Source organism: Drosophila ficusphila, unplaced genomic scaffold, assembly GCF_018152265.1.
Source record: "Drosophila ficusphila isolate 14025-0441.05 unplaced genomic scaffold, ASM1815226v1 contig_791, whole genome shotgun sequence".
In the NCBI taxonomy this organism is placed as follows: Eukaryota; Metazoa; Arthropoda; class Insecta; order Diptera; family Drosophilidae; genus Drosophila; species Drosophila ficusphila.
Window position 1 is genome coordinate 17,216,732 of NW_025064737.1, and position 24,343 is coordinate 17,241,074.

The 24,343-nt window shown below is 42.5% G+C and overlaps 1 protein-coding gene across 9 annotated transcripts in view; it reads left to right on the plus strand.

Moving 5' to 3' along the window:
* The window catches only part of LOC108091947 (stAR-related lipid transfer protein 13), a 95,001-nt gene extending 72,377 nt beyond the window's left edge, over nt 1-22,624 (plus strand). For 8 of the 9 annotated variants that reach the window (XM_017191337.2, XM_017191341.2, XM_017191336.2 and 5 more), the window contains 10 exons: nt 2,304-2,989; nt 3,414-4,326; nt 4,824-4,866; nt 13,564-13,635; nt 17,751-17,902; nt 18,345-19,989; nt 20,208-20,694; nt 20,998-21,270; nt 21,335-21,514; nt 21,582-22,624. In XM_017191337.2, coding sequence (XP_017046826.1) covers nt 2,304-2,989; nt 3,414-4,326; nt 4,824-4,866; nt 13,564-13,635; nt 17,751-17,902; nt 18,345-19,989; nt 20,208-20,694; nt 20,998-21,270; nt 21,335-21,514; nt 21,582-21,696 — 4,566 coding nt within the window. In that variant the 3' untranslated portion in view covers nt 21,697-22,624. Of the gene's footprint in view, nt 1-2,303; nt 2,990-3,413; nt 4,327-4,823; nt 4,867-7,632; nt 8,086-13,563; nt 13,636-17,750; nt 17,903-18,344; nt 19,990-20,207; nt 20,695-20,997; nt 21,271-21,334; nt 21,515-21,581 lie in introns of those variants that run through there. The other variant, XM_017191344.2, reaches the window with a different exon arrangement.
* Nucleotides 22,625-24,343: the final 1,719 nt, after the last annotated feature.

Consider the following 24,343-nt stretch of genomic DNA (forward strand, 5'->3'; position numbering starts at 1 on the left):
TCGAGTGTGCGCGGCAAGATAGATGATCTTCGGAACGTTGATAACTAGCCGTAAAATGGTAAAAGTTTTTATTCTCCCGGCCGTCGAAATTGATCGGAGTTGGCGCCCGGCTGCCTGCCTGTAAATAGCCATATGTTCGATTCCGGCCATGCCCATAAACGCCGATGATCTGGACGCCCAATTAATGCGTCGCCGGCGAGAGTTGGCGGCTCATTAACACGCAGTTCGCTCAGATGGCATCGCCATCAACTCGTCTTTATTAATAATTCATAGACGCCGCCGTAGCAGGCGCTCGTTGCTGCTCCATAATGCATTACAAATTTCATTTCGAAACAGCAAACAGCAAACAGCAGCAGCAGATGTGTGCCGATGCTCCCAAAGGACTCCGCCCCGACTGGCGGACCTCTCATCCGCATCCTGTGACCATTTTTAGACGGGCGTCGTCTGGTCCGAAGTATTCACTATATATGCTCGATTAGGGGATATACGCAGCTGGGTTGCTAAAACCATTTGGGGTTCTGAATTTACCCATTAATTATATATTTAGTTTGCTAAAATTTTGTTGGCCTGAAAAGCGTGCGATTATAATTGTCCAATTGAAGTGGCATTCATTACTTGAATTAATTTGAATGGAATGAAATTGTGTGTTTTTACATAAACAAACTACAAAATTGCTCTAAAATATTTGCAGGTTTTTATATATCAAATCAACAATTCTTATATCTAAATAATAATCACCCATTTATTTCCTTCATTTAACACATGACTTATTTCCGCTGACTCTCTAAGTAGTTCACATTAAATTTAATCTCTCAACTGGAAATGCCTAAATACTGGGTATTATATTCATGTGTTTATAATTTGGTACAAAGCCAAGCCATTTCGCAGTGATTGCTTTCGGTAACTCGACTGGCAACTCCAATCAGTCGCTGATACACTTTTTTCTGCCAGCAATTTCGCTGGCCATTCGCTGGCTGGCGATTCGCCCAAGGCCCCCAAGGAATTACGCTAACAGAATCAGCGACGTCAGCAGCAACAGCAATATCGCTGCTGCAACAGCAATATCGCCGCAGCACAACAGCAACCTGCTGCTGCAGCAGCAACAGCAAATCGGTTCCCGGTTGCAGGCCGTTGCTTCGGGCATAAATACACATTTTTTGCTACGCCGATAAATCATTTAAATCAATTTCCGCCTGTTGCCCGGCTCAGCCCGGATTTTTTGCGCCAAATGAGAAAAGCAAATTGTCAAACGCTCGCCAAAGGCTTGTAAATCGAATTGACATAACGCACTTATCCCCTGATGGAACATGACCATGAATATATACATATACTCGTATATTTACCTCATGCAGCTGGCCATGAGTTCTTAGAATGCAGCGGCTGTTATCACACGCGGCTTATAAATCATAAGGCCAGAAACAATAGGGGAAATGTCTGTGCTAAGTCGGCTCCATTGAGATGCCTTTCCTCGGAAGAAAAAAAAAACAAACCGAGAGAAAAAACTAACCACAGATTTGCATAAAAAACGAAAATTCCTGCGCTGCTTGCGCGTTCCACTTGACAATGTCTTAAAATTACACTGATGTTTCCTTTTTGCGCATTGTCTTTGCCTGGGCTCCCCAACAAGGTAGCCTCCGGATTGGTTTTTATTGGAGGCTGGGGGCAGCCTCAACAGCCGCCACAGTTGGGTCCACCACGCTCATTATGCATTCAAGGTCCTTGCCCGCGGAGGTTGAGGTTGCGGCCCTCGAAACTGTCAGCGGCACTCAGTGTCGACTCTACTTTATTAAACCTGACTGACTATATTTTAATAAGTTAACTTGTTCTTCTTCCTGCTGCACTTGCAGAAAGTCATAAGTAGTTTACTTTCAATTGGGGAATTTAACGTTGGTTATTTACCCATACTTCTGAAGTTATTTACAGAGAAAGGGATTAACTACTTGATTAAATTTGATTCTATAGTTTCAGACTATTTTAATTGGATAGTTTATAATTTTTTTATTAGTTAAAAATTATATAAATTTATTTATTTTTATTTACAATCTAAATAAAATAAATATCTATCTAAAGATAATAAGTAAATTCTATGAGCATTTTTTATATGCTTTGAAAAATATTTATTTATATTGACTAAAGATTATTATTACTTCAGTTTCCATTTATTTAATTGTAGGTTAACTCATGTTCTGTACAAGTATATACATATATTTTGTATAATTAAAACCTTTTTCAAATTGCTAGTTTTAAGACTTAAAAATCCTTTTTAAATTCAATTTTCTAAGTGTGTTCCTTGCCCCTTCCAGGCCACCATTCCATTGCAATCGTTTTGCCTTGATTGCGGACGCAACGAGGCATCGCCGGCAACCAAATCGAATGTTGCCTACATGCGCACCCTGTCGGCGCCGAACGGAGGATTCAGCGGGGGATTGGGGGCATCGGGGGGATCTGGAGGAGCAGCCCCCTCATCTTTGGGCCAACGCAAGAGCCTGGCCTGTTCGCCGCTTAATGGCCAAGCGGACACAATAACGCCGACACCGGCAACTCATAAGCTGACAAATTTCCAAAGCGCATTGAAAATCGAGGAGATGGCAGCCGCGAATGGAGCGGCAACAGGTGAATCTCCAGCGACCACCGTCGAGGATTTGAAATCTAGGCGACAGCGACAATTGAGCATCGGCGACGTGGAGACAATGCTGGCCTCCTCCCAAACCTCGCAGCCAATGTCGATGCCAAAACGGGTGGGCATAATTCATGCGGCGCTGACGAGCAGAAACGCGATTACGCCGCCGCCAGCATCCGCCTCCCAGTCGAGTGGCTCCTCCTCTGCCAAAGGCTCCGCCAACTCCTCAAACTCCTCCTCTGCTGCTGCAGCAGCCACCGCCACACCCGGCTACCTGGTGGATGTGACCAAAAAAGGATCCACGTCGACCATTTGGACCTCCGAGGAGTCCATTCTGCGCAGCGTTGGCGCCGTCGATGAAGACAATAAGTGAGTGGCCAACATTGAGACATTACACTGGGAGAATAAAAGGGCTTAGCTTGACAAATTTCAAAAATAAAAGTTGTAAGAACCTTAATTATATTGGTACAATTTGAACAGATAAGACTTTACTATTCAAATTTTCTTAGTTTTAAACAAATTTCAATTAAATTAAAATTAAAATTAAAATCGTTAAAATAAATATCCCTAAAAAATTAAATTTCTGCAAATTAATAAAACCCTTATTGCTTTTATTATTTTTTTTTATTTGTGATTTAATTTATATTAACATCTATTTTAAATCAAATTTCAATCAACAACTATATTTTTCCAAGTTGTTAAATTTTATTTAATCCCCTAAATGTTCTCCAAGTGTAATGGCCTCCCCTTTGAATTGATTTGTCAATGTCCTAATGCTATCGACACTTTGCAGCTCCACTTCGTCTTCCTCGGCTTGCGAGGAGGCAACGGGTGTCCTGAGTTCCGGAAAGTCGGGCATTTCACTTGACTCCTCTGGATTGGACAACGATAACAACGAGAGCGGCATTGGCACGGCCACGCCGCCGAAGGACATGTCGCACTACTGGAAGAGCCACCACATGCAGCACCATCACCACCACCATCATCACCACCACAGGACTGGTGGAAGTGCCCAGGATAACGAGTCCGTGAGCAGTTTGGAGGTTTTGCGCAAGATGAAGTTCCAGAAAAGTGGATCGGTGGCTTCCTCCGATGATCCCGATCTCCTCGAGGTCCTCAGTCAGTGTGGAAGTGGTGGCGAGGCGGCCAATGAATCACATGATGACATGTTGGACGAGGAGAAGGACAAATCAGGAAAGGCGCAGGACTACGATGAATGCCAGGATGAGTTTTTGATGTGCGAATGCGATTGCACCGATGGCGATGCAAGTAGTGCCAGTGGTGGTGGTGGTGTCACCGCCACTCCGGTGGTTCTGCGACGCAAGTACACGGCACCACCACCGATTCTGGTGCCCAGAACTCAGAGGAGTCACTCCCTGGACCATTACCACTCGCCACAACCTCTGCTGCATCCGCGGAAAGTCCTGCCCATCCATCATCATGCCATCAAGCACAAAGAGCGTGGGCAACTGTCGTTGATTTTGAGGCAGGAACCTTTCCAGTCGCTTTTGAGTCCTTCCGCCAACGTTGCCAATCAACTGCATCACTTCGTGGAACTTCCATCGCCCAGCAGTGCCTCGTTGCACAGCGGATTGGGTGATTCCGGTGGCATTCAGGAGCTCTCCACCAAGTCCAACTCGGCACCAATGCTGCTGAAGGAGCGCGAGATGAGCAGGAGATTCGATGACTTTGCCGCCCAGAATTTGGTGAGTGTTTCGAATTGAAAAAGAAACCATGCGGGAGTAGATCAAAAGCAGCAGAAAAAATCTAATCACTTACTTTCAAATGCCATAAAATTTATTACAATTTTCAACTACTACTTGTAATGTTCTACAAATTGATTACATTTATTTAAATTAAATTATTAAATTGTACACAATAATTTGTATAATTTTTTAATGCTTTATCTACAGAAATTAAGTTGTTCAAGCACCTAGTATTTTTATAAAAATTTGTTTTCATTCTGATAATTCTCAAGCCTTTAAGTTGCTCTTAACGTTTTATTCCCTTCAAGGCTGCTTACGCACTTTATCATGCTTTATTTTTTGCCTTGAAAAGCGCCGAGAATCATTACAATACCAGTGGGTATCCGAATCCGCTTAAGGATCCCCTGCAGCTATTATCGACCCGCCCCCGCATCAACTTGATTACCAGACATTAATGGACATTCTCTATCACCCCGTTCCCTCTTTTTTTCCCACAGACACTGCGCTATTCTCGTTCGCAGAGTGATCGCTATTTAGCAGGTGAGTGAGTAGTGAGTAGAGTTCCGAACGGGTTCTTTTTAGCCAGAAAGCCAGCCAGTAGAGCCCGGCTAAATGAGTTATTTAAATGGCCTGGACCTAGTCGGGACATCAAGGCTGAGAGTCTGAGAAGCTGAGAGTCTGAGAGGCTAAAAGGCTGAAAGGCTGCAAGGCTGAATGGCTGAATGTCCGATTTGATGCGCCGGTGGTCCTGCCAGCCAATTAGCGGTCTGTTATTAAGCCTGAGTGGTTTATAATAACAGTCTGTCGGAGGGCATGATTCATAATTTCTATAATTATTCGCGGTCCTGATCTATATATGTGATGTCCAAGAACCACCGACTGACAGGAGGAGCCACTCCACACATCACAGGCCGATTGTTGTTTGGTCAGCAAATCAATTTCGAACTCTTGCTTTCATTTCGGTTAAACAATCGCCGGTCGGCCGTCATTTAAATTACTTTCGTGTTCTTCCCTTGGCAACGTGGAATACTGAGAGTACTATAGTACCAAGCCAACAGCTCTTTTTGCGAATTTCCAACACTTCCGTCAACACTTCAATACAAATGGCACAATACCAAACCCAAACCCCAGCCGAAAATGGCTGTCAATCTGTCAATTCCGTGCACCACACAGTCCAAACAACCAGTGGCATACAGGCACTGAAAATAAATCATCCAGCAGTCGTTAATATTACAATGTATGGGAAATGTAAACAAAAAGTTAATAACTTGATAAAATTATGGGTGGAAATTCATATTCATTTTCAGTTCTCTAGTAGAATCTTTAATCTGTAAACTAATTTCTATTATATTATAACTTTTCTTTGATATGATAGAGTTCTTTAAAATTATTAACCAAATTTATGAGTGATTTTGATGTATTAAAGATATATTATTTTGTATTATGCTTGGCATTTTGTTGTGGCATTTTCCCTTCGTGCATCTATCCACATATTGCCTCTTGACCAGAACTCAACGGGCGATGATGATGATGGTGGTGTGATGGCACTCATTGTGCTAAAAATGGCGTATAAATGAACGGGGGGAGGCAAGGAAAAAAATTGAATCACAAACTCGACGCCAAGTGTCCTCCAGTGGCTGTTGGGGCTCATTCAATTTCGTTTTTGCAGCCTGACTGCCCCCAACGAATTATGCACATACAAAGCAGTCGGAAAAGTCGGAAAAGTCGTAGCAATCTCCACCGATGATGACGTCAGTGGGGGCGGGAAAATGACAGGGAACGAGAGGTGGTCATTTTATGACCATTATCCGACTGTTTGCCTGCCATTTCCTCGCCGACTGACGTCATTACAATGACGTTTTCTCTGCGACCAGAACATGCCCTCTGGAAAGGTCGTGGCCTTCAGTTGATTATCTCGTGTACTTACGCGTATTTATATTGCCAATTTTATGTGTGCCATATTGCATCGCTGATACGCCCTGTTGCCAATAACGACCAGCTTTAAGGCGGCTTACCTACCATCTCATTGTTCACCATTCCCATGTTTTGTGTTCCTCAACGGAAGCGAGCCTCCCAAAAGTTGTTTACTTTATTGAAAAGATCAACACGCTCGCATATATATCAAGATTAATATGTGATATGCCACCAGTACAAATTACCCGCATTTATATATTGTTCCTCATATATATATCTGCTGATATACTGCATATATCATATGCTGTTCCGTCTTCCGCACCAAGTCACGCCCCAAAGCAGAAAGACAAAAGTGGGAGTAGATTAATGGGAAATAACGTGGACGAGTGACTTGCAATGATTTCGCTCATAATTTTCCTGTTTATCCAATTAATCGCTTGCGATGAAACAGAAAATACGACTATTTGTTGTTGGAAAAGTAAAGAGAAGTAAACGTGATCCTTGAGCAAAGCAATTGCAGCTGTTTGAAAACAACGGACTTGCACTTTAACAATCATAACTAAAGACTCAATGGTGATATCAAACAAATGTGCGGCTGTATCATCAAAGCTTTCGCAGACACAATACTGTCGTTTATTTAACTCGCCATAAATCATAAAACCAGGCAAAAGCTTAACCTTGAGCGCACTCCTCCGTACAGAAACTGTGCCAAACCAACTGTGCACAAAACACACGGCCACGCCTCCCCCACACCCACCCACAAACACACACACACACCACCGCCCACTGCTGCTTTTCAGTTGAACGCAACAGGTGCGGTTGTCAGTGTCTTGAAACTTTCACATGCCAACGTACATATAAACGTATAAATTTTAATGAATGCCGGCTCGTAAAACAAAGTAAAGCGGGCAGAACATAAGCCGACGTGAGTCCTTTTGGCGAACATGGAAATGAAATAAGCATCATCAACATGACAGTTATTCATTTATTTATTTATTTGTTCGCCCGTGGCCCTGGCCAACAAAACCAGGGAAAATAATAATAAGCGATTGTGGCGCCGATAACTCTATGTTACACGGGCCAGGAAGTTCCCTTCCCTTCCTTCCCACCCAACCCAACCGACCATTTCAGGCGAACAATACCTTTTGGCCCTTGAAGAAGCACGAGAAGAAATGGCAGCAGCAGCAGCAGCAGCGGCGGCTAGTAGAACATCCATGTTGCTCATACGCCCCGTTGTTCATACGCCCCGTTGTTCATACGCCTCGTGTGCTTCTGTAAGAGTATTGCTCATGCTCGTGCTTTGAACGCTTCGGGCGGGCAAACGATTCGTGCGGTCGGCTCGCCATTTGCTGAAAGGAAAACCGAGTCGGTTGCAAATTCATTAGTGCTCTTACAGGCGCCGTGCACGGTTGTCGATATTCTCGTGGCCGCAGCGAGTGGAAAACTCGGGTGGAGCGCGTCGACGCCGCCGACTTAAAGCCCAAACCAAATAAATATCAAAACAAATAGCTTCTAAAAAAAAAGGGGGAAAATAAATAAATTAAGAGGAGAGAAGTGCATTGTGTTCTCAAAATGAAGTGTTTTGTAGTGTAATTCTTTGTAGAAAACGATTCAAGAAATCCGTTCTGAAGCGGATAATTAAAAAATTCTTTTTCGTCCGGTGAAATCACACTTGTGAGTGCTTTTTCAAGACGGCGCTGCCCAAACTGGCCAATATGCAACGCCGCATGTCCGTTACCATACGGGAGTACAAGTTCTTCAGGAGCTTCTCGCAGAAGTTCGAGAACTGGCCAAAACGCAAGGCCGAGGCATTATGGCGGAAAATGCGCGAACGCAAGATTGCAGGTGAGCATTAAGTGGCATTTACCGAGCGGAAAAGATGTTGAACTAAAGAAGAGGAAGAATATTTAAAGGGGGAAAAAGTACTTAAAAAAGACTTTCCCTTTCGTCAGATTTATTAGCAGAAGATATATTGGTACATGACAGCCAAAGGCATAAAATACTTTGATTGTTTAAATTCAATTCAACACAAAAGCTTTCTAGTTTCTTGAAATAGATTTTCATTTTGAAGTAGGTACTTAAAAGATACACTAATCTTCCTGAATTTATGAATTTATTTATCTAAAAAATCTTAATTCTTTATTAGTGGTTCGCTCTGCTTCAAGGGCAAATTTGTTTTGCTTGCTGGCAAATTATTAAATACTTTGTTTACAATTATGGAAATATGCGTGTCTGGATCATTGTGTTTTCGGTGGCTTGGAATGCGCGCGCGCCACTCAATTGGCTGTTTATGGTTTTTCGGCACCCCACAAGGGGATCCCCCTGATTCCTCCCCGCCTGCAAATCAGAACCCCCTCCTGCTTTTGACCGTTTATTTTTGGTAACGGGAATGCGGGGCACGGCTATTTCCAGAGCACACAGCTTGTACTTATCAGTCGACGCCTCGCATTTAAATCGAATTATTCGCCCGCTAGTTTGGGATTACGTATATCAATATGGCGAGAGGAATTGCAACAAGTGCTCAGCCTCTCTGTCACTGGCATTCTGTCAGCCAGTCAATCATCCAGTCAGTCAGTTAGCCATTCAGTTAGCCAGTTATAAACACCTCACTGATGATAATAACAATCATTATTATGATCATCATCTACAAATTTCGCCGTTTTCTTTACACTCTAGTGAAATTGCGCGTCAGTCAAGCAAAGCCATTCATTTAAATAAAAAAAAACTGTTTGCGTGTAGTAATAAATGAAAAGAAATTATTATACAATTAATATGGATATTCATGAACGGGTAAAAAATGCGGGAAATTGTTTTACTTATAAGTCGTACCTGCCTCCACGATTCGTGCCTCCAAAAAATATAAATATACCATATAGATGACGCTAAAGATGAATATACAAAACTGAATGGCCAATTCGATAAGAATGTTTATGACAGGGAATTTCAGGCTTCCTTGTTCTTTATTTGGTCATTCCCTTAGGGAAAATTCATAACGAACCACCTGAAAGCCACTGCTCTTTGCTGCTGTTTAATTTCATTTAATTTTCCTTTGCCATTTTTTTTGGGTTATAGCAATATATATAGTAAACTTTCCATTCTCGGCGGCTGCTTTGTTTTGTTTTGTTTTATGCTGTTATTGTTTGATTATTTTTTCTTTGCGAATGCGAAATTCGGTTATTTTTATTGTGTGCGAAACGCGATGGTGGCTGCCGCTCAGCAGGAAACCTGCCGCAAATAATACGCTGACATTAAAGGCGCATTAAAAGCTCAATGATCTGTTATATTTGGCCGAAGAATTCCCGAGGGGAATTCAGGTACTTGGCCCCTAATTACATTCGAGGCCTCCAAACGGTTGCCCCTGGCGATGTGAGCAGCTCCACCCATCGTTGAATTCACAGCAAATTAAACTGACGAGCTCCGCCACTTGTTGCACCCGTTCGAAAGGCAGGCGGAAAAAAAAGTAAAGGGAGTTGGTTAGAAGGGAGACACACTTACGGCCCAGAAATGTTATAAATAGCCGTATCCTTTCGCCAGGCAGCTGGCAACAGGCAAACTGGCAAACAGGCAACAGTTTGCTGGCAGGAGGCTTTTGTGTGCCCAGCGAAGAGGAAAGGAGTGTGCACATGTCTATTTATGTTCGCCTCGTTTGGCCCAACAACTCTATTTCGAAAACAAAACTGAAAATCACAAGTTCAACTGTGCTCGCTTCCAAGGATTCCAAGCTATTTCTGGGATGCAGTTTATAATTAATAATCCACTTTTGCCGGCGTTCTCTTTTTTTTGTTGGTGGACAAGGTGACTGAATTTATGTTCCGCCTGACATTTGAATGCGGTGGCATTCAATAAAACATCCGCGCGCAGCTTGCCAATGGCGAGCCATTAATTAAAGCCACGACACCTACGACAATTATTTATCTAATGGGAAGTACGAGCATAGCCGGTTCATTTGCATTGTGCATTTACCACAATTATTGGCTACCAAATTGCATTGTTTTGCAGCTCCTGGGGCGATGCAATTTGCTGTTTATATGGCAGCATAATTGGCATATGAAATCGTTTAGCGGGAAAAATAATGAAATTGCTGAATAATGTTTCGGCAGGCCGGTGGCAATTGAATTAGCCATCAATTAGTGTCAACCCAAATCGATTTACAATGTAGAATGTTTGTTCGAACTGAGGTCGAGGCTTTTACAGAGGAGGCTTTTGCGAGGCTTTTGCGAGCCTTTTTAATTATATTAAGCCAGCTTAAAGTTTTAGCCGTGCGTAACAAAGGCCTGGCAGTTATGGAAACACATGGCCAAATCCTTTTGCATAACCAAGTCGGTTGTTCGCTGTTGTCTGTCATCCGCACACAATGTCATCCCTCTCTCTGCTTGGCTGCATTTTTCTGGAGCACATTCACATTCACACACACATACTAACCAATACACTCGAAAGCAATGCGTGTCAGTGACACGCACGCACACAATGAGGGGAATTTTCCAAGCGAAGGATAAAATCTTCGGCAATTGTGTTAGGAACTTTGCTTTCATCGACACTTTCCTTGCCTTTCGTTTCGTTTCGCTCCCCGCAAAACAGAGAAGCGAGAAAGAGAAAGCCGCTTTGACTTTTACTCATTGCGGTCCTTGTGGGCGCCTCTGGAAATCAATGCAAATTTTAATTGAAAATTTAAACAAATTTAGTGAACAGCAAGCTGAAACTATGGCAACAAAGGTGGCTTCAAACAATCTCGAGATCGGGCTAAGAAAATATTATCTATGCAAAATTTTGGGGGAAAGGAAAACCAGTTGACAGACAAGCTTGGTGTAACGCATTTATAAATGGAGACGAAAATTCAATAGAATTTTAAAGCAATTAAGCTGAACACAATTTGATATTGGGCATCAGAAATATTTATCCTAAAAATTTTACCAAGCGCTTTAATCTTTTCTTAATTGAAAAATATATAGATGATTGTAACAACGTTAAGCCATTAAAAATAGAATTTTGGTAATCAAAACTATAAGCTTAAATACTGCCAAGCTTTTGCCGGAAGAACTTGATGTATATTTTCCTGGAATTTTTGTTATTCACCCAAATCAAGACTGAAATTGGATAACACTTAGATAATCACCGACAAATTTAAAGACCAGAGTTCACAGAATGCACAAGTAGGAAAAAGAAAAGAATGTGTTTTTCGTCGTAAGCACCCCCCGTAGAAAAAGGCGGACTGCCTGGCATTTTATATATTTTTTAATTAGCCTTAAGGTCAGTCGGGCTCATCGTAAAAGCCCCGATCATCAGCATCGTCTCATGTTGCAAACGCCCCCCAAACTCCCCGCTTTCCCCCCAAAACACACACATTGTTTGGGTCCATCAGAATAATTATTATCCTGGGCGCAGGTGAAGTTCATGAATTTACGCGTCGCTTGTTGGGAAATGTTTTTAACAACCTCGTTGTTGTGCGGGGGGAAAAGGGGGAAGGTTACCAAATGGGAAAGCAAAGGACAATAAGGACAACAACTGGGCGGTACTGTGTGTGTGTGGGTGTGCGTGTATGTGTGTGTGGGTGAACAGGAACAAATATTGAACCTGACGCAATAAGCTGTGAGTGAACCCCTCACACACACACACACACACACCTCCGCATTGTTTTACTCGCTTTAAATGGCTTTTAGATGAGTTTGCGCCTGGCACGTCAACGTGGCGTATGCGCAATTTCAACCACGCTCAAGTGGCATTTACGGGCAAATATTACGGCCAACGCAAAAGTTGCCAATTGTGGGATAATTAATGCAGGATAGTAATTGCAACCACTTGAACTTTAATCGCTGGCATGTGTATAAAAATAAGTTGTTTATATAAAGATTAATTGATGACTGAAAAAATTGTTTATAAAATGGATAAGCTTTATCAGGATTATAATTAAATGGTTTAATTGTGATTAATCTACTATATTTTTATATTTAAATACATATTTTTAAATTAAAAATTGTACATTTTTTAAGCTTCTTTTGCATAGCACATTTCCCTTAACAATTTTGTGGTTTCTGATATTGGATTACCAATGGAATAATTACAGTTCAGCAAAACAAACGAAATCAAATAACAAAACAGTTGATTCAACGCAATAATCAACCCATAATCACATATGCTGCTCTATTTTCGCCCACAATTTGCATGCATAATGCTTCGACCAGTTGTCAGTGGTTCCTTGGGTCAGGTCGAACTGCCTGACTGTCGCTTGAACTGGAACATCCTGGCTGCCAGGATGCGGAACGGAAGAGGGATATTGGGGGTCGTGCGTCCGGCGAGCAGCTGTCAGAATGCCAGCAGCATAAATCGATGGCCAGGGGGTTGCTCTCGTTTATAAATAACCGCCAGAGACTGCTCAACCCGTTCGAAGTGGAGGAGGTGGAGTCCAGGAAAAGAGGGCCTCCTGGACACCTGGACAGGTGCCCCCACATTCGCTCCAGTGGCCCGTTCTGCGGGCGGTATCCTCGTGCAAGTTAATCGCCTGCAAAACTCAATAATAATTCACTCAACGATACAAGCCGCCCTTCTTCCTCCTGCTTTCCTCAATTCGACATAGGTTGGTTCATATTTTCCTGACGGCAGTAAGCAGCCGGAAACTGTTTCATGTTGTCGCTGGGGCTGATTAAAAATCAATAGCTCTGTCGCCAGATCCTGTTACTCGAATTGAGGAAAGCGAAGAAAAAAGCAGATTAGCATTTAAAATAGCTAAGGCCAAGTGCCTTTGGCTTTGGCCTTTGTCTCCAAACAAGCTGGATGAGAATTCGATTTGAATTCATTGTGGCTCCTAGACTCATAAAAAAGTATGACTTACATACATCTGTTATTTGCGGTTCAGTGGCTTCTTTTGTCTTCTCGTCTCAAATTAGCCCGGCATAAATAAGCAGCTTTATCCCTCTGACTTTGCCAAATCCGTCTTCAACTCGCTTTAAGAACCATTTCACTTTCAAGTGCCGTAAAAAAAAGATTTTACTTTCATGCCACTTTAACTGAAGGTAAGGAAGTCGAGGAACGATTTAAGACCATGTCCGCTGACCGCAGCCACATAATTTTAAAACGTCAACTCCATTTCGACGGTTTACAACGTAATCCATCAAGTGACCCCGACAGAGTCCAGACTTTGGTGACGGCTTCTTGACCAGGACGCTTAATTGGTTTTCCAGTCCACCCGGATTGAATTTGGTGGGGCAAAAAGGATTCGCATGGGCAACTTAATTACAAATAATTTCATTCGCTGCCTCCGCTGCGTATACGCAATATGGAAACGCATACTCACCTGTCTGACTGTCTCCTTCTCTCTTCCTCTTGCAGAAATCGAAGCGGTGGAGGCTTGCAAATGGCTGCGCGCTGCAGGTTTTCCGCAGTATGCACAGATGTACGAAGGTAAGTGCGAACCACAACCCCCCATTTTACCCCCACTACTATGTACTTCCATTTCGCGAGGCACTGGGAAAAAGTCTTTTGAAATCGAAGAAGAATTTTGAGGAGAAAGGTCATATACTTCAAGGCCTCAAGTAGCGTTCTCGAAAACAGAAATGAGTAAAAATTATTAGAGAATTATAGGGATCAGTTTATAAGAATAACTTATCAAAGATTTTTTTTTAGTTTGCGATATTTCTTTTTGATTCTTTACTATCAGTTTTTACTCCCTTATATGTATTTTGGAATTTTAAAAGCATTTTATAAAACGGAAATCAGTAAAGATTAGTGATTAAGAAGGATCATAGTTTTTAGGTGTTATTTATAGAAAACTTAATCAGTACAGGATAATTCTATTATCTATTAGTTTTTTCCAAATTAACATATATTTTAAGAATTATAAGATAGACACTTATTATAGCAATGGATGTAAGTAACAAGTGGCCTCAAAAAATTTAAATTCAAATATTTTCTTTTGAACATACATTTCAAAGAGCTGTTATGCAATCTTGACTCGACTTTCGTAGTCTTCTTTTCTCCAAGTGCATGTCGTGTCAGCATGCTGTTGCCCTGGGGGCGTGGCAGGCTGGCTGGCTGGCTGGCTAGCGGTTAGTAATTGATGGTCTCGTCATCGTCATCGCCAGTGACGCAGCAGCGGCGAGCAAGCCACTTGACCAACATGCCCGCCATTTAGTCTTGTGTGCTTAACGCTCTCCAAGTGGCAGTTTATTAATTGTATTACACGAACTTTCACTTTCGCCGCTCCGACCAAGTAGGAGAAACAAATAAAAAAAAAAACTCCCCTAAGCCAAGCCAAGGCAAAAACAAAACATTTATGACGTGGCAACAATCGAGAACAATTTAAGTGCCGGCTCACGACGACGACGTCTAAAGATTTCAACACCCGTCGAGACAAAGAGCTGCCCCAAACATGATAGCGAACTTGATATCCCAAACACGCGGCACAAACCGCGACAACAATTAGGCTGAATGGATCCCCGAATCCCCGGAACCCCAGATCCCCGTATTCGATCCCATTCTATCCAAGTGCTTTCGAGCGAAAACGAAAGCCCAGCAACGCCTTCCTTCCAGATCAGGGCAATCTTAAGAATTTACCCAAAAGCAACGCACAAACCACAAATAAAAGCAAAACAAAAAACTCAAGAGGTTGGCAAAAACCAAAAAAAAAAAACAACCAAACCTGGATAAAATATAATAAAAGGCTAAAGGACACGCAGGCCAAAAGAATTTATGAGGACCACCTTCGTATAAAAAACTCCGCACAGAACCGAAAATTAAAATGCTTTGCGGTTGTATTTTGTACCCCTTCCCTTATTTTTTATTAAGAAAGGGCTTTGGCCTTTGAAGAGCGGCTAACCGAGTACAACCTACAGCCAAAATGTTAGTATCAGTTCATTGAACCCGGGCCAAGCTGCATATTTATTTGATTTCCTTAATCTCGAGCGAAGGCGACCCTTCTTCTCCTGAGCATTTGTCGCAACGCATTTAACGCCTGGAGGCCTCGCAGATTGATGATCTCCGCCGCATTCAAACAAACAAACCCGAAAAGTACGTTCTTTAACTCGGCAGAAGGCCAAAACAAAAAAAAGTTCACCGACTTCATTTGAATTATGAGCAAGAGGCCGGCAGAAGAACAAGCGCGAAGACCAAAAAGTGAATCTGAAATGGAGAGCCTGCAATTTTGGGTATGTCCGCAGGCGCCCTGTCGCCGACCTTGAAATATGCGAATTGTATTGCATAAATTCAAGACCAGAACCGATTTCAAGAAACTTAAGCACTGAGAAAAAAGAGTTATTTATTTTAATGTATGTTTCAAAATAAAAAAAAAGGTATTTGCTGGGCTAAAGAACTGAAGTTCCATTATGTAAAAGGATTGCTTACTGACAAACTTATTCCTCTTCCGTTTTATATATTTCTTTGAGTGCTTAAAGCCAAACCATAAATTCGTAACATATGGAATAATTTGTGCGCACATTTAAACTGGAGCCCAACCCAAGAAGAGGCTTCAATTCCAGGCCCAATCCCAATCCCAATCCGAATCCCAAGCCCATCTGCATGACCATCTCTCCTGACCGGGGACAACATGATAAATGCGTATTTTAATGAGTTTCGTGTAAGAAATTAAAAAAAAGGGCAGCGGCGCATGCGCAGATTGCTGCTCAAATTTCCTGAGCATTTGGCGGATTCTTTTCGGAGTTTGGATCTGCAAATTAAAATGCCGTAGGTGTGTAAGCCACTCGCTGCTCTGTCATTTTGGCCTGGCCCGTAGCACTCGGCCGCTGAAAGGAGGTGTTCCGGCTGTAAGCGACTGTTAATTTGCCCATGGGCCCAGGACAAAAAAAAAAAAAAACCAAAAAAAAAGGAGGATGGGAATGAGGAGGATGCAGCTGAGCTGATTTTCCCCCAGCCTTTGTTTGTCTTTTTGCTCATTTCTTGCGCACATTACTCACCGAAAGTGGCAGACTTAATTCGAGGGTGTGACCTGCACCGGGCCAGGATCACATGGGAGTGCTTAAGAGGGCAATAAGAGCTCATGAGGCTTGTTTAATGCAGCCAAGGCAATCGATTTTTGGTCCAAAACAACCGGTTTTCCTGGGAGCCAAACAGCCAAGACACGGAACTCGAGGAGTTGCGTAAATAACTCACTGGTGATCCAATAAAGTATCACATATTTCGAAGAAAATTTAATACTTTAAATTAATTTTCAAAACAATTACCATCTCCTTATTAAATCCTTTCATTTGTGGTTCGTAAAACATAGAATCATAACCCATTTTAATTTTTCTGCGGAACCAATTAACTTTATTAATTGCTTCCTTTGCCAGAGACATTATTAAAACATCAGGCAAAGTCTAAACAATAATTGTTTCATGGAGACCCCATTGCTCTATATTCGAGTGAAATCCGCATCCTAATTTAGATTCCAGGCTAATTGCTTCTATATTTTCCCCAAAACAGCCATAAATTGTGCCTAATTACATTCGAATTTCACTGCAATCTGCGTCATTGGCTGAGAAAAAAGATTAATCATATAATTGGCCCAATAAATGAATGCCCCCGGTTTTCAATCTCGTGTAAACTGTGAAAAGTCTCGAGGAAATAGGCCCCAGAAAAACTTACATCGTCTGCCCAAATAATTTCCTTCTGACGTCAGATAAGTTTTCCAACTCCAAATGGGAAACACTTGGTGGCAGTGGCACACTTCCCCAATTTGTTTATGCCTTCAATTGGAAACTAAACACACAACACTCGACTGTTTAAATGGGGAGCATCCTAAATGGGCTTTTAAATACGCAGCAGGGCCAAGAGCGTCGAAGAAAGGCGCTCGAGGAGCGTAAACAAAACTATAAAAAGCTCTGAAAGGAGCCACAGAACGAAAGAAAGAAAGAACGAAGCGAGTTGGGCGTTACTTTTGAGCCGAAAGTTCAACAAACCATGAATGGCTCTTCGAGAAAAGAAGAACAAAATATTGTTGTAATGCTAACAATATTTGTGCGAACAATGCAGCTTTTCCAGGCAGCGTGCATCCTACGGATGTCGAGCAGTGCTATCTGCAGCTGCAGATGCAAATGTATCTGGGTATCCGTGTATCTGCGCTATCGCAGTTTCATTTGTATCTGTGTGACGCGTCGCGACATGTGTAAACGTCTGCGTATAATCTTTTCATTTTCCTTCTTTTTTTTTGTTTTTTGTTGCTTCAGTTTTTTGTTTGTTTGTTTGTTTTGTTGCTGCTTTATTTTTTTGTGGCCGAGGCGGCGGTCGCCTTGGAACTTGATTTCCTACGTGCGAATTGGCCACGCAAATATGTGGAAAAACGCTGTGAAAATTCAGCTGCCCGATGGCAGACTACTATAGTATATCGCATATATACGAGGCAACCCGACTCGTACCCGTTTAATGATCGCTGCCTGCTGCTGGCGCCATGGGCGTTCGACTTTTCAGGTTTCTCAATTAGAATTTCACGCGTCGTCGAGACGAGCGGTCACAAAACCTCACTCGCCATCCATCCAGTTATAATAGTTGTCCTTTGGCATCCTGCCTCTGTGTCCTTCTTGCAGATCACCAGTTCCCGATCGATCTGACCAATGTAGCCAAAGACCACACCAATCTCGAGAACGATCAGCTGCAGTCCCTGTACCGCCGGCTCTGCGTCCTCAACCGTTGTGCCACCATGCGGCTCGACCAGTCCCACAAGCCGCAGACACCACAGGTAAGATATACAAATCCACTTTAAACTCTATATAAAACTTGAAAGGATATTTAAAGAGAATCAAGTTATAGAAGTATTTGCAGTTACGCCATTAAAAACCACTCAATAAAGAAATTACTCATCCCAAAATCATTCCTCTTTTTACAAAAGGATATATGTGAACTTCATAAAAAGATTACTTTGTGTACAAAAAAAAATCAAGTTCTATAAATGGTGATACAAAGCTATACTCTCAATCAAAAATTTCTACATTAAATTCTTGTTATTATCAAACCAGTCTTTTAAACGAATTAAATGTGATTGCTCAGTAGTTATATATTTTCAAAGTAAATTTATTAATTAAATTTGAATCCCTTAAGTAAAATGTATTCAAAATTTAAACATAATTTGTATGCATTTATTAAACTCTGCATTGTTCTTATTAATTTCTTATTTTGTTTAGCAAAAGGAGGAATCGGATGACGAGAACTTCGCTTTGAGCGAGAACTGGACATTCCAACCGCACATTCGCCGCTGGTCGCGGATCGGGGAGATGGGCCTCGAACTGCCTCCTCCCGGAGTCTTAAGCCTCAACGTGGAGAAGACGGAGAGCTCCTCCAAGGAGTCCAGCCCTGATCGCTTCGAGGAGGATGGAGCAGGCATCACTCTGGTGATTCCCGGATGCAGCAAGACGAGCACTGGTGCCACCGATGGTTCCTCCCTAGGAGAGGGTTCGGATAGCGGTCGCCTGCGGAGGAGTGGCAGCGAGAGGATCAAGGATCAGGCCAAGGCTCTCCTGCGAAGAGTGGAGTCCATCAAATCGCGACGTCGCAAGCGACAGAATCGCGAGAATGTGGTGATCAGTGGACCGCAGACCCTGGATCTCTCGCAATTCGGCCAGAGGAGCAGTCTGCGCAAACCGGATGCCGTGTACTCCACCCCGCCCTCCCCCTCGGCCCTCAGTCCCATGCACACATTCCCCAAGGCGCCGTTCTTCGGCAACGACCTCAAAGTGCCCAGCCACAGCGACAACTTCCTCAGTCCCAATCGCTCCAGTCCGAAAAGGACACCCACCACTCCGCGATCGATGAGAACCAGTCCGCTGCACTTCTTCTCGAGTCCAATGTCCCAATTGAAGGAGGGGAAATCGGATGACTCCTCTTCCTACTACAGCGACAGTCAGGAGTCGTCCACTGGTGGCAAGTTATCCTTGAGGAAACCCTCCAAGGCTCGCAGATTCCTGCAGCGAACGGGAAAAGTCGATGACATTGGAGCCCATTCCGATTCCGAATGTCATCAGGGACGCAAACTCCTCATCAAGGACGCCAATTCCAATACCACCGAGGTCAAGGTGAAGAAGTTAACGAGGGGAGGCTCACTGAACTTGGGCAAGGATCCCAAGAAACGAGAGGGATTCCGTTCATCATCCTTCCGCTCGAGGAGCACCTCGCGAAAGGAACCCAAAAACGATGAGGAGCAAGCGGGTGGAGCCACGAATGGTGGCTCAAAACGTCAGCCGGTGGTTCGCTGGCACAGTTTCCAAATGGAGCAGCGTCCGAACATGATCTTCCGCAAGTGTTTCTCCAAGAAAATCGAACCACTGCAAGAGGACGATGGTGGAGTTCCATTTGCCTCCATGTCAGCGGGTCAGCTGCAAATCATCCGGAAGTTGGCACTCGTCACCTTAACTGGTCACATGGAGCGTTACTGCCCTTCGCATCGATCGGGTTGGAACTGGGAACTGCCCAAGTTCATCAAGAAGATCAAGATGCCGGACTACAAGGACAAGAAGGTGTTCGGAGTGCCTCTATTAATGATCCTCCAGCGAAGCGGACAAACCCTTCCGATGGCTGTGAGGGCAGCTTTCCGCTGGCTGCAGTTGAATGCTTTGGATCAGGTGGGAATTTTCCGGAAAAGCGGTGGAAAGTCTCGGATTATCAAGCTGCGGGAGCAAATTGAAGTCACGGATTCCACCGCCGAGTGCATGGATGTTTTCGATTTGCAACAGGCCTACGATGTGGCCGACATGCTGAAACAGTATTTCCGCGAGCTGCCCGAATCTCTGCTGACCACCAAGATGTCCGAGACCTTTGTGGCCATCTTTCAACGTAAGTAGATAAAAGCTAAGTTTATAAATAAATAAAAATAGAAAGAGGAACTTTAAAATCATTAAAAATATGAAAGAGTAACCAACAGAAACCTCTAAGAATCCTTTAAAAAAAATGTACCAATTAAATACTTTAAAATCATCTTTTCTGACCTTATCCCAATCACTTTTAATACATACACCTTTTCTATATTAAAATCCTATATTTTTAAACCTCAGATCTCCCTGCTGAAGTCCGTTTGGATGCCGTTCAATGTGCCGTGCTCCTGCTGCCCGATGAAAACCGGGAAATCCTGTACGTGCTGCTCGAATTCCTCACCATTGTGGCCGCCAATTCGCAACAGAACCAGATGACCAGCAACAATCTGGGCGTGTGCCTGGCCCAATCGATATTCCACTCCTCGATTTCCACGGGTTCCGCCTCCGTTTCCGCATCGCCGCGTCGCAAGGGCAAGGGATCCGGAATGCCGGACATGAAGGAGCTGGCCGAGGCGAAGGCCTCCCACGAGTGCCTCTCCTTCATGATCGAGCACTACAAGCAGATCTACACGGCCTCGAAGGAGAAGCTGGGCAAGTGCAATTTCAGCTACATGGAGGAGTCCAAGCCACTTCCTCTGGAGGCTCTCGGCGAGGGAATGCAGTTCCACAACTGGAGGGGATACCTCTACGAGTGCACCAGTGCCACCATCAAGGAGGGCAGAGAAAAGTGAGTATGATTTAAAAAAAAATCCAAACTTTACTGATTTTTAAATAACTAAAAAAAATTCTGTAAAAATATTTACACTACAAATTAAAGATTCGCCAGAAACTTTATTTTAAAAGCAATTCATTGAAAATTAAACGCTTTACTTGTTCAAATTCATGAGAAAAGATTTTGAATCAATGTTTTCAATGAGAAAGAAATTCTTAACACAATAGAAACATGTTGACTATATCTTAATGATTTTTATATTTTAATGATTATAGTTATTTATATATTTTTATTTACGTATTTTTTATATATTTACAGAACCCGCGGTTGGTTTAGCATAAACTCGCTGAACGACAACAATGTGGACATTGCCTACAAGAAGGTGGGTGATGGCCATCCCCTCAGACTTTGGCGATGCGCAACAGAAGTTGAAGGACCCCCAAGAGAGGTCCTTGAATACGTGATCAAGCAGCGGGCTTCCTGGGATGCAAATTTACTGGAGTTCCAGACGGTCAAGAAACTAGACGAACGCACGGAGATTTATCAGTATGCGGTGGATGGACAACTGATTACGGACTTTTGTGTATTGCGGTAAAAATAACTAATTTAACTAATTAATTCATTTATCAAATTTTATTATAATCTTATGTTTCAGTTCCTGGCAAACGGACTTGCCGCGCGGTGCCTGCGTTATAGTGGAAACCTCCATAGATCATGCCAAGGCCAAGCCTCTTTTCGGGGCGGTAAGGGGCGTGGTTTTAGCCTCGAGGTATCTCATTGAACCCTGTGGCAGCGGTAAATCGAGGGTAATGCATCTGGCCAGAGTGGATGTGAAGTGAGTTCTATATTTGAATTTAATATAATATAACATATCCAATAACCAAATAATTGCCTATTTTTAGGGGCAAAACACCCGAGTGGTACAACAAGAACTACGGACACATTTGCTCTCACTACTTGTCCCGCATTCGATTGGCCTTCAAACACGTGGCCGATGGACCCGAAAGCAAGGTCTAAATGATCAATATATATAGAAGATAACGACCCAATTTGATGGATGTTCGCTGTATTCGTTGTCTGTCGCAAAACTGACGCATTTATACGTAAATATTTGATAGCTGAGGAGGAAGATAATGGCTCCCCAACTTCGAAAAAACCCAACGATTACGCAGAAAATCCAACAGAACCCAAGGACCACAATTATGAGCTTGACCAGAGAGAGAATATATTCTTGTACATACACTTAGTAGGTTTCTTAATTTAGTTCTCGACTTAGTCTTAACGATTTAGTTTACTGTATTATATTTATACGTGGTCCTAATTTATACGCATACTTCTACTACAATTGAAATCTAACATCCAAAATACTCAACACACGTAAATATCACAAAGTATATCTTAAACGTTTTCACTTGCTAAAGTTTAGATCTACGTTTACGGCACTCCAAATGTCTTTAATGTTAATTAGTTTGTAGTCTGGGCAATATGTTAAAAGGAATACTATATATATTTGGGAAAAACAGAAAACAGCAAAAAGCAAACCTTAAAATGTGTAAAGCAAATTCAACTAGTCAAATTCTTTAAACTTAAGTTAAAGTACTAACCCCAAATACACTCAACCATCAAGGCCACTTTGCCACTCAATAGTTTTGTCGGAAGTTAACGATTCATTTGGCTTCAGATATTGATCGATCGACACAAAATTACCTGAAAATGTGTCTTTTGATCCCTTAAAAATGTATGATTGTAAACCTTGTGCGGTGTAAAATCGGAGTTATTATCACTATCATTAGTTTATGGATGTGCCCTAAGATCACCGATCAATATACATAACTATATACACGATACTATGTACTATAGTTTTATATGTGTCTATAAATACAATATCCCGTTATAAAGGAAAACGCAATAAAAGTACATATTATGGAAATGCGAAAAACATAAACCAAATATTTTGTATTATTTTCGGGTTTTTAAATAGGCGGATTTTGTAGCGGAATATTTGAAAAATATCAACTGTTTTTTTAAGTTTTGGTTTATTTAATCTGGTAGCGCCCCTACCGAAATCTTTTCGAAACTAATTCTTTAACCGATTCAGTTATTAAATATAGATGGCGCTTGAGGGAATGCGCTGTCATGTAGGTGGCGCTTTAAATCGTTGACCGTGTAGGTGGCGCTAGTAGACTTTTGGATTTTCAAAATTGTGTAAGTTTTTTAAGTTATTTTTTGAGTTCAGAAATAAATTATAAAGTAGATGAGTATTAAACACCACTTTTTCAGTTTCTGCGAAGTTGAATTTAATTTATAAAACGACCAGCTATGCAAAATCTCACTTGATTTAAGCATTGATCTACAGAAACCCGTTTTTGGTTGAACCCATTAGCCGTGGCTATGATAATACCAACTACTGGCCGTTTAATAACATCGAAGCCTTGTTTCTCTCTAATTGACTGGCGCACAAGCGAGGCGTTGACTAATAAACTGACAGCACACTAAAATAGCCGGGAAAGCCCACCTCTCGCGCCGGTTTACACATGTCGGGCACAAAATGTCGCTAATTGTGCCCAGGCAGCCCCAAAAGCTGACCCCGAAAAAACATTACGAAAGGAAGGCGCTCACATACACAAACTCTCCTCCAGTGAAAATCCCCCCGCACAAGCGACAGACATTAAAAGTCCATTAAAAAATTATGTTCGCCATGGCGTGCTGGACTCCTGTTGGGGCGTTCGATTGTGTGAGAGAGGCTCCAGACTTGGGCGAAGGCAATTTGTGCACTTGCAAATATGATAGTTACGGCAATTATGGATAATACTTTGAATAACCTTTCAATTCAACTCAAAAACAATCAAGAAATTCTTGAAAAGAACGATTTTTTAGGTTAATAACATGACAAGGTTAAAGGTTATCCAGCATAAAATATTTAATAGCTTCTTATTGCATTTAGAATATTTATTTATATTATGAGGTGCATACCCCTTTAAGTATTCTTTTCTTGTTACTCAAAATATTTTCCAGTGTAATACTTGCGACCTTAATGGCCCAGTTGAGACTATATTTAGAGTGCAAGAAACTACTGCTGGTAGCAGTTGCACTCGCAGCGGCATTTGCAGTCAGGCAAGGCATAATTGTAATTGCAAATTGCATATTACAATGTTGCCCACATGCAGTGACATCGATTGCAGCCCCAGCAGCGAATCACCAGCAACCAAGGAGGCAATGCAAATGTCCAACGTATTGATTGCATTAATTAATTAATTTGTGACTTAATTTCATGGGCTTGCCAATCAGCGCGCCGTGCACGCACCGCTGCCAAAATGTATTAATATTGCAGCCCGAAAGAGTCGCTGTCAACTGATGCGCCGCACGTGTGTGTGTTTGCCTTGTTATTAATTGAAATTTAATGGCACAAAATATTTTTATTTATTTATTCGACTGCAATTGCATTTATGCGCACTTCCGTCGCCCCCACACACACGCACGCACACTCGCACATACACACACGCAATGCAGAAACAACATCGATGGCACCGTCGGCGGCGGCTGGCATTTAACATCAAAAGCCCTGCCCAGACCAGACACCCCGCCCCCTCAGCCGACCCGCCACGCCCCCTTCGCCCCACAGGCTACATAGCCAACGAGCTTGTAATTGATTTCACTTAAAAAT